Source organism: Mycteria americana, chromosome 9 (assembly GCF_035582795.1).
Source record: "Mycteria americana isolate JAX WOST 10 ecotype Jacksonville Zoo and Gardens chromosome 9, USCA_MyAme_1.0, whole genome shotgun sequence".
NCBI classification, from domain to species: Eukaryota; Metazoa; Chordata; class Aves; order Ciconiiformes; family Ciconiidae; genus Mycteria; species Mycteria americana.
The window spans coordinates 17,601,587-17,612,612 of NC_134373.1; the positions used below are offsets into that span (position 1 = coordinate 17,601,587).

The 11,026-nt window shown below is 41.5% G+C and overlaps 1 protein-coding gene across 1 annotated transcript in view; it reads left to right on the forward strand.

The window, feature by feature from the left end:
- ZNF385B (zinc finger protein 385B) overlaps nt 1-10,462 on the forward strand; it is a 171,053-nt gene extending 160,591 nt beyond the window's left edge. The window contains exons 6-9 of the mRNA XM_075511768.1: nt 5,734-5,979; nt 7,059-7,237; nt 8,347-8,448; nt 10,079-10,462. Of these exons, the coding sequence (XP_075367883.1) occupies nt 5,734-5,979; nt 7,059-7,237; nt 8,347-8,448; nt 10,079-10,297 (746 nt within the window). The 3' untranslated portion in view covers nt 10,298-10,462. The remainder of the gene's footprint in view (nt 1-5,733; nt 5,980-7,058; nt 7,238-8,346; nt 8,449-10,078) is intronic.
- The last annotated feature ends 564 nt before the right edge of the window (nt 10,463-11,026 follow it).

Sequence of the window (11,026 nt, forward strand, 5' to 3'; positions counted from 1 at the left end):
TGCATTAGAAATTGCACGGCTCTTTCCTTCAGTTTTTTCAAGAAGAAAAGGAGCACAAGTATTTACTATTTTCTTACCTTTACAAAGAAGAATCATAAATATCTAGACTGCCGAAAACAGTTTTTCCATTATGCTCTTTTCTAAGCTGGCAATATGTTCTGTTGTGCGAGCAGGTGGAAGAATTATAAAACCAAATCTCCATTTCTAAGATGGGAAATTAGCAAATCTCTCAAAAGAGCTCCGGTGTAGGGTTGTCTAGAGCAGCGGTGGCCACTTTGCAATGTCTGTGCTGCCCTTCTGTTCCAAGTACTTCGTGTATGGCTGCTCTTCAGTGCCTGCAGCTGGGGGATGCAGTGAAGGACCTGGCACAAAGAAAGGTGCAAAGCTGAATGCTGAATTTCTAGATTTATACATGAGTGTTGGAATTCTGCTTGGTGTTAGTTGTATTAAGAATCTCAATTCTGAACTAAGAATCTGAATTTTAAGTTACTTTTCCACTGAAAGTAGTACATATATGTTCATCATGAAGTCCAAATTAGAACATCTACCTAACATGCACCAAAATCATCACTCACACTAAAAAAAAAAAAAAAAAGTTATTGCCTACCGATAGAAAGCAATACCTTTAGGCAATTTCAGTATAGTGAAAGATAATTTTAAAACATAAATTTATAATGCGCAAATATGTATATGTTATAAAACAGTAAACGCTTCACACAAATCCCAAAGTAAACCAAGTGATCTCTCTTAAAGGTGCCTTATAAACCAAACCGCTTAACAGAATGGTTGGGGGGGGATTCTTTATGCTTTCTGCATGGACTGCATTGATAGCTGGACTATGAGCAGGGGCAGAGCATTCATGTTCAGTTGTTCACCAGGAAAGAAAACAACTGAAAAGAAGAAATGCAGGTTGAGTGTCAGAGGGAAGAAGTTTTATGATAACATTTTTGCCCTTTTTTGAGCTAGGGCAAAACCCCTTCACGTAGCCGGACTAGGATTTCAGCATTAACACGTAGGTCCTGTAGGTTATGCCACAGCAACTGTTGTGAGAGTGGCATGACCTGCAAAGATCGGTAAATCTCTTAAGCTGCTCTTGCTCTGGGAGCTAGAACCCGTCAGATTTGAACCTGTCAGATGTTATCCGGCGCTGTGTCCTGACTTTGGTGCATACAGCTGAAATGTGGCAGTACTAATTGGATAAATAAGTCTTGCATTCTAAGATGGTGCTGACACAAACATAAGGCAAACAACCAGAAATATGTGAAAACAACTTCAAAGCAGAATTGAAACAATGTAAGTAGGAGACAAGAGCATTGATATTACTGAGCCCAAAGCACTACTTAATTAGCTAGCTTTATTTTTTTCCTTGGGCTCTATTTCAAAATAAATGCAGGCTTCAGTAAGAACTTGAAATGAACGATTGATTTAATTCTCTGGAGTCTTGAGGAAAAGGGAGACCTAATTTAAAGACAGGAATCTAACACAGATGAAATTTGGCCTTTCTGTGTGGAAAAAGAACATAGTGGGATACAGCGCAACAGTATGGGTTAGCTTTAAAATGAACCCCTTGCACGTGAGTTATGACGTAAGCATTTCAGCCTGACCCTGACTCAGCTTGAATCACAGCTGCAGTTTGCTGGGAGGAGGCTGGTACCGCTGTGATCTCCTGCCTCCAGCTGTGCTCTGCTGAGCGGTACAGCAGGAGCTGGTGGTATGGCCCTGGTCCTGGGCAGGGTGGACTCGCTCGTGCACTTGTTTGGCCTCTGCCCGGCTCTGTTGGGCTCCGTGGGCCCAGGTGGAAATCAGAGCGAGTTTGAGCCTATTCCCAATAATACTTGCCTTCAGAAATAGCAAGAGGACTATAATCCTACCGCTGCATCTAACCATCTACATGTATTTTATGTGGTGATTACAGTTTGCAAGTATGTATACGCGTGCAGGCATTAACAGTTCCATTCCTGATTTCTGAGTGGAGATATTTGTTAGCTCTGTGCTAGAAGTACAAATAATCTTCTTCGTGCTTTGTATATACAAGCGATTTGCATTTCCTGTGCTTTGCACAGTTGAATACTTGGCATTTCTGTCTCAAACATAAAACTTTAAGTAATGGTGTTTTGAATTCTGCGGATTGAAAACAATAAGCTGTTATCAAAAGCCCTTTTGGAGAAGTGCAATTTTCTGATTTTAGAAGCCAGGAAAACCCAATTCTGGCCCCACTGCAGTGACAAATATGCACTTAGCTCAGTGTACTTTCTGTGGGAGTTAAACTGTATAATAACCTTACAATTATGATCTTTGAAGATGTTCTGCATTAAGCATTTAGAATGGTGGAAGGAAACATTAATTCATAGAGGGGCGTGTGTCTCTCCTTATACACATACATCTCCGTGGATGAAGAGCTTATTTGTGTCAGGAAGCTTTCCAAATGATGGTATTATTATGTGAACTGAGGTTCTTTCCAAAAGCTGAGATACTGGCAGAATTGAGCCCAGCTGGATGCTGGTAACTTCTGTCTAGTTTTCTAGAACTTTTCTTTTTAGCTTGTTACACATTATATACTCTAGAATTGCTTTTTATTATGAATAGTGAAAACACTGTAAATCTAGGGAATATTTTAAAAATTTATGTACTGCATCAGCTGGTGGCCAGCTAATGTGTTGGTCGACAGCTGGCTGAATATGAGCCAGCAGTGTGCCCAGGTGGCCAAGAAGGCCAGTAGCATCCTGGCTTGTATCAGAAACAGTGTGGCCAGCAGGAGTAGGGAGGTGATTGTTCCCCTGTACTTGGCACTGGTGAGGCCGCACCTCAAATACTGCGTTCAGTTTTGGGCCCCCCACTACAAGAGAGACATTGAGGTGCTGGAGCGTGTCCAGAGAAGGGCAACGAAGCTGGTGAAGGGTCTGGAGCAGAAGTCTCATGAGGAGCGGCTGAGGGAACTGGGGTTGGTTAGCCTGGAGAAAAGGAGGCTGAGGGGAGACCTTATTGCTCTCTACAACTACCTGAAAGGAGGTTGTAGCGAGGTGGGGGTCAGTCTCTTCTCCTGGGTAACAAGTGATAGGACGAGAGGAAATGGCCTCAAGTTGCGCCAGGGGAGGTTTAGACTGGATATTAGGAAAAATGTATTTACTGAAAGGGCTGTCAAGCATTGGAACAGGCTGCCCAGGGAAGTGGTTGAGTCGCCATCCCTGGAGGTATTTAAAAGACGTGTAGATGTGGTGCTTAGGGACATGGTATAGTGGTGGACTTGGCAGTGCTAGGTTAATGGTTGGATGTGATGATCTTAAAGGTCTTTTCCAATCTAGACAATTCTATGATTCTAAGTGAGGAGAAGTGGGCAATGAAATCTGTCAGTTTTCAATCATCTGTTAAATTCAGCGATGGAAAACCATCAGTCTGGTAATTGGTGGCCTGTGTAAAATGGATCTTACTCCATTGCTCATGATCTCACGCCACAGACACTTGATGGCAAAACAAAGAACTAAAAGTCTGCTCTTGGTGCAGACGGTTTGAACAGCGCGGTCGGGGCTGCGGGCAGGAGTGTGAGCGGTGCCCTTGCTGCGCCCGGCAGCCTCCCAGGCCGGGGGTCCTCCCGGTACGCATCAGCTGGCGTTCCTGCCGGCCCTGTCTTGTTCTCTCTCTCACCGGAGGAGGCGGTTTCTGTCTCTAGGAATTGTTTCAAAAGCACCAAATCTTTATGCTTACGTTAAAAAAAATACATGGGAAACAACATTAAACCCCCCCCAAACTAGAAGTGTGGTCTCTATATATTAACATACCGCTTGCAGTTCTGCAGGTGTATTATTCTTTTAAGGCCTGAAATGCAATATACTGAGGAACCTTCCTTTATTGCATATATTCTGGTGTTACGGCTTTTGCAGTCTGGCATAATATTGCACAGAACAACAACAACAACAAGTCTATTTTCCTGTAACGTGAATTCACAAATGGCAGCAGTTCAGCACGTTTCCTTTGTAGATGTTAGCACCTCTGAGAACTTTCCATATTGAAAACTCTTTAATTTAGAATTTTAGCAAATGCTATTTATTAAAACCGTGTAGTTTATGAAGACTCACAAGTCCTATAATATGTTCTAGATTTTTGCAGATGTGACTTATTACTATAGAGATATTAAAATTGAATAGTCTGTGAACTATGATTTAACATCACTTTCTTTTGTCGTACTTTATCAATCAAAATACCGTCAGAATCTGGTTTCATCATTAATTTGCTCCTAATAGGAGTCTTTGTACTTGATAATTTTCAATGGTTAATACAGTTCATATCGTGTAATTTCAAAGTATTTTTATCGCCATTTAAAAAAAAATAATTCTTTTATTAGAATTTTCTTTCTTCTGGTTTTTAACAATCTAAAATTGATGTGCTGCAATGCACTTCTGGGAAATATGCCAACAACTGTGGGTTGTAGTTTCAGGATGCCTGTTCATAGTTCATACGCACTCGCAAGTGTTTGTTGTAGGGGGTACAAACCCGTTTTCAGAATTCTTGGTAGCACAGCATTGGCCTGATACACAGAGTGATGTTAAGGCAGAGCCTGGTAGCTGTAAACATAAAGTGCAAGGGCCTATCTTCAAAAATAACCAAGTGCTTAAAATAGAAGCTAGTTTTTCAAATCAGTTCAACACTATTTAAAACTATGCCATAGGTTTCAAATAGGATATAAGTAGTTTTAAGAGGTTGCTGTTATGTAGATATTGTACTTGCTTAGATGATAAAATTTGATTCCTGCTGTTCAGAGTGACAACGGGTCACTTCTGCAATAATTTCTTATGTCCATTTTGTCAGGGTTGCTCATACCAGAGCCACTGTACTGTCCCCCTCCCATCCCATATTCTTTATAGGTGAGCTTGTTTTACTGCTGGCAACTAGTATGGCTTGCGGTCACAAGGACTGCAGTTGAATAGCTTAAAATGCAATGAGCTCTTGTAGACAACACGTAGGCAAGGAGCATTTGAATACTGGCTCTGGCACAGAGTTCCTCTTTAGGCACAGTTGGGACATTTAATCTCTCGCCTTGCGATTGCCATCTGTAAAATGAAGTAATACCTGCCTACCTGTCTCATAGGAGCACAGATGATTGACTCATGCTTGTGAAGTGGTACAGGAATTCACTGAATGCACGTCAGAGCTATCTGATCCTCAGATATATGGGGAATCATTGGAAAAAACCTAAAAATATTAGCAGCTGTGTTCATGTCTGTAGTGTAGTACCATAATCAACTCCTGTAACTGAAATGAGGGATACCGTATGTCAAGATGGTGCTGGAGCCTTTCAGAGTCCTCCCAATGACTTTGAGAAACTCGAGCCATTCCAAAGGCAAATATATTGCTTTTCGGAAATATTTTTGTAATCCCCAGTGCAAAGGCTCACATGTTTCTGAGTGCTCTCCAGTCCTTAACCCTGGCTGCCTTTGGGCTTTCTTGGGCTCCTTTCAACTGGCCAAACCTGCGGCATGACAGCAGCAACAGCTGGCATGAATTTGTTGAAGTCATTGTTATTCACTGTTAACCTTAAAAACAGGAAAATCACCCCTTTTGTCAAATTACACACATTTCATAGTAGGCTTTTAACAAGATTTCAAGGATGCTGCTGTCCTGTATAAAATGAGATGAATTAGGCCCCTGTTGTGCTAGGTTCACTAAAACCACAGGACTATTGCTGTATGATTTTTTTGTGTGCAGCATATTATGACATACGTATTTTGCTTCTTTTAGAAGATAAAGGGAAAGCAAGATCCAATAGTGCAAGTCAGCAGTCCAGTACAGAAGTGGGTCCTTTTCTTCCCAAACCTGGAGTGGCAGCAGTGGCACCTGTAACACCTGCCTCCTCCTCCAAGAGCACGAATGCGGCTCCTAGCACAGTTTCTGAGTCAGAAGAGGAAAAAGCAAAAAAACTACTTTACTGCTCATTATGCAAAGTGGCTGTGAATTCCCTGTCGCAACTAGAAGCCCACAATACAGGTGAGTATGCATACAGTGCAAGTTAGTTGTGTGTTGTTATTTTTAAAATTCAGTGTAACAAGCTGGTTTTCTGACACTGTGGTAGCCACACTTCACTGAAGAGTCTTTTAGTTAAAACTTACAAAGACAAGTTACAAAACCATTCTGTTAATGACAATTTCATGTGTGGTGTTTGATATTTTATTAAAGCGCTCTCTAAATTTTTTTTAACTGTCCTTCATGTACTCTATAAGCTTTTAGTGACAAAATCCCTACAGTTCATGTTACCTAATCAGATTCCATCATACCTCCATAGTGAGGATCATAGTATGGTTTCTGTAACACTAAGGTTTCTAAAATGTCAGTTCTCTATCTCTTTCATATTTCATCTCACTATCTCTGGTGTCTGGTTTTTTGCTGGTAAAACTTAGAGTAATTTTTGTTATTTGATATTTTTGATAATTTTAGGGTGGGCTCCTTAGATTTCCTAGAATCTTTTGATTATTGTGAATTAGATATGCCCCCTTTAAAAGGCCACAAGCAGCAATCCCTAATGTGCTCTGGCTGCTCTGTGATGTACTGGTGATGTAAAGCTTGTTAACAAACCATTGAAGCTGGTTTTACAGCAGTCATCCATTCTTGAAATGGCCAAAGCAGCCATTTCTTCCAGATCAGAGGATACTTACTGAAGTATTCCTGTTCCCAGGCAGGATTGTGTGGCATTGAGTGATTGCTGTGGCTCCCCTCCCACTCTTGGCTTGGCCCTTTTTCATGATTCACCAGCTACATGGATTTTGCCAGAAGAATAAGCAACAAACGCCTTGGCCACACAGCCACCCACTGCCCCCAAACAGAGAGGCTGTGGTGCAGCGTGCCTGCTGTTCCCCTTTTGTACAAACCCTTCTTCCACTGTCTGGCTTCCCTTTAGATCGAGTCAGTGGGAAATACACTGACCAAAAAGAGAGTCGTCATTAATCCCAACCTGTGGTAACTTTAACCATTCTGTCTTGAAGATAAATGTGTTACAAAAAGTCCCGAGGCTAATAGACATGGTTGTATGTTGCTGATCATTAACTCACCTGCGTCTCCTTGCCCATTAGGCTCCAAGCACAAGACCATGGTCGAAGCTCGGAACGGTGCTGGGCCCATCAAGTCTTACCCTAGGCCTGGATCCCGGCTGAAGGTTCAGAACGGCAGTAAAGGCTCAGGACTGCAGAACAAGACGTTTCATTGTGAAATCTGTGATGTCCATGTTAATTCAGAAATTCAGCTTAAACAGGTAGCTTGCATGTATCTGGGGCTCCTTTGTTGTTTTTAGTTGCGTTGCAATATTGTAGGTAGGATGTAGGTCTGTGTGAAGATGTTTTGGCAAAAAGTGAACTTAGGATTTCTTTTCTGTCATCCCACAACTATTTCTAAATAGTTCACCATAGGTCAAGTTCACCTAATTGTTTCAGCTGGGAAAAAATGGGCTTGAGAGTCATAAAGCAGAGGTGAACAAGGTTGTCAGTATCAGTGAATAACGCAGCAGATCTAGTTTAAAAGTTTGCTGTGTCTCAAGTGAGAGGTTTGAACTTTGGTCTCCCAAATGGAAGAAATTCTGGGTTGAGGTTGCCTGAATTCCTCTTTTGGTGCTGTTTCAATCTGCTGGGATACTTTTTAATACTATGTGAGAAGGAGAATGTGACTTGAATCTATTGGTTTAGGACAATCAGCAGGAGGGTAATACTGTAGATATGTCTGAATTGTGTAGAGCAACGTTGTTGTTAACAGCATAGCTGTATGAACATGCAGCTCTGCTCTGTCCGAGCCAATTAGCCCTGGGTTCAGAGCTGTGCCAATACAAACACGCTGTTTCTGATACCCAAACGGGAATCTCTGACTGGATGGTGCTGTGCTGTGTGGATGTGTCCTTTCATGCCCTGTTATTTCAGTTTTCTCTAAGATAGTATTAAATTGCATGGTGTAGACATATCCCTGGGTACTGGTTCTTCCTTCAGCTAATACTGAATTATTTATACAACTGAACAGCATCAGCGAGACTGAAGTTTACCTCCTACTTCTGAATATCCCTATGACCTAGTGATTACAGCTCTGCCTGGTTCAAAGCTCCTCAAGTGGAAAAAGGAAATACTAACCAAAATATCGATAATTTGCAGAGCCTGTCTCAGATCACAGAATTTGCCGTATTTGATTACTTTCTGATTCTCTGTTTGATGTGCTCCAAAGTGTTATGTTTAATTTAGCAAAACTCATCTTTGCTCTCTCTAAAGAACCTGCTTTATCTTACAAACAGGGGCTTAGGCATATCCTGCTGATAAATCAATTTCAAGTTCAAAACTGAGAAATGTTTAAACAGCTAATTAAATGTGAGTTTATTTATTTCAGCACATTTCCAGCCGAAGGCATAAGGACAGAGTTGCAGGAAAGCCTATGAAACCTAAATATAGTCCTTACAACAAACTGCAGCGCAGCCCAAGTATTTTAGCAGTAAGTATTTTTATTTCTCATCGCTGCCTATGTGAATTTGTGACCCTGGGGACTCCCAGCGCACGGAGACAGGAACACGACAGACCTGACGCTGCCACGGCGTTTCTCCCCCCGCAGGCTGAATCTGCACGGGGATCAGATTTGAAGATAGTTATGTATTCTGTCTGCCCAGAGGCACGCAGACAGCACTGCGAGTGTTATTTACTGCTAGGAAGAAGGGAATAATCAGTGGAACGGGGAATGAGCCGTGTGCCCCCTGGAAAGGTATCGGCTCTGCTGGGCTAGTGCATTTCTCCTTGAAGGCTGCCATGTATGTACTCTGTCTTTCTGGGCACCTGAGGTAACTCTCAGTTATGACGGAGGCAGTCAGGGAAAAGGACGTAAGATGTTAAGATATAAACATACTAACGCTCATTCTCTGCATACAGCAGAAGAGAGTGCTGTGTGGGTGTATTGTTGGTGCAAAAGAGTTATCAGGTGCTTAGGAGAATTGATTGCCTAGCTGCACGCTCGGGCTGTGTCTGCCACTGGCTATCAAAACACCTTTCTTGCCTTTGTGCCCCTAGCCGTTCCCCTTTCACATCCACCTGCATTTCCAGGAATTCCCCAAGCTGGTTCTGCCAGTCAGCTGCAGCCGGAGTTCAGGCTGGCTCTAGCACAGCACACGTTGTATGTTTATTTGCTCATGACTCAGCCTGTATTTTATTCATTAGGGAAAAGTGCATGCCACCTATGGCACAAAAACAATTTATAGGTTGGAAAGACAGAGATGCAAATGTGTGTGCGCAAGAGTAAGCATGTGAAAAGCCTTTAAAAGCTGAAATATTAATGTGTCTTTGTAGTTGTATAGAGGCAAATGAAAATGCTGCAGGCTTTCTCTAAGTCTCCCCATTCGATAGGTTCTGCACACAATAATGTCCTTCACTTGTGTAATACATCATTTTATAATCTATTGTGTTAAGGAGAGACCTCCGCTAATAAAGGAAGGACGTATCTTTGCCCCAGCAAATGTGTGATTGTGGTGCAAACCATTTTCAGTGAGACTGCAGCGTATATATTTCTGGTCAGCTTTTTCACCACAAGCACCAGCAACCATTGTAGATCATAAACTGAGTAATAATTCTTTCAGAAAGAATTCTTTATGGTATTGATCTTAAAAAATATTTCTATTTTGAAAAGAGCAGCTCTGCATTGGGAGGTAAAAAGCTGACTGGACTAATACTAGTTTCCCAGCTTGACCACTCTACTTTTCTACAATTCATTTTTGCAAGTGGAAAATTTGACTTTTGACATTGAAGTCTTAATCATGTTTTTTTAATATTTCTTGCACAGTTATGATTTATATAATTCAATGTTGTTCACTTGCAAATTATGCTTCCTTCTGGTCGTCAGTGTGACTGCCCCGACACCCAAGAGGTTTACGTATCTTTAAATGAACAATGTGGTTGCTTTAATTGCCTTGGGAGTAAGAAGGCAACGTGGGTAAAATTTCTAAGCAGCTGACATGAGGCTTCTGTGAGAAACCACGGTGTGCCCTTTGTCGGGGTTCATTGTTCATTTTTTCCCTCGTGTAAAAGTGGGTGTGGGGCGAACTGTATTTACATTGCTTTTTTTGTGTGTTTTATTCCAGGCAAAACTTGCATTCCAGAAGGACATGATTAAGCCGCTGGCACCTGCTTTCCTTTCATCTCCTCTTGCTGCGGCTGCGGCTGTATCGTCAGCTCTGTCCCTTCCTCCCCGCCCCTCTGCCTCCTTGTTCCAGGCGCCTGCCATACCACCGGCTCTCCTCCGGCCAGGCCACGGTCCCATCCGTGCAACACCTGCCTCCATACTTTTTGCACCATACTAATTTATTGATGTGAAAAAGAGATAACTATGGCCAGTAGAAAGGGTAAAACAAAAGCAGGAAAGGGGTCGAGATTTTAAAATGTCTTTCTCTTTTGAAATGCCATCCAGCGTGACATCTCAACCACCCACACCATAAAATTCATCATTGAGGGTACTGCATTTTGGAGTCTAGACAATTCTCTTTCTCAGTCTCTCTCTGTCTCTCCTTTTTTAATCCAAATAGAGAGTGATTTACTAAAAACTTAATTGCTCATAAAATTGTACCATTAAAGATTCATGCATCTATTAAATTTTTTTTTTTTTTTTGCAACGTGTATGATGCACCTTGGAATCAAGGAACGTAAAATATTTTCCTGACAGACTTGAAAACTAGGGTCTTCCTTGCTCACACTTATGTAAATACTTATCTGAAAACCAATGGGGTATAATCCAATGTGGAAAAAAAGGTAGATGAACCAAATGCTTGATTGTGGATAACATCTCAAAAATGATTTGTGTCCTTTTTTTTTTTCAGTGTGCTCTTGTTGACAGGGATTGTGTACTGTCCTAGGCCCCAGTACTGGTGTATCTTGTGTAGTACTAAAGATGTATCACATGTCTGATTTTAATAATTTTAGTTTCTGTGCAAATGTTTGAAAGCAATGCAGCGCTGAAGCTTTTAATTATTTCTTTTGTGTCACACTTTATTTAGAGAAATTAAAAATAGAAAGCCATATATAACATATAGTTA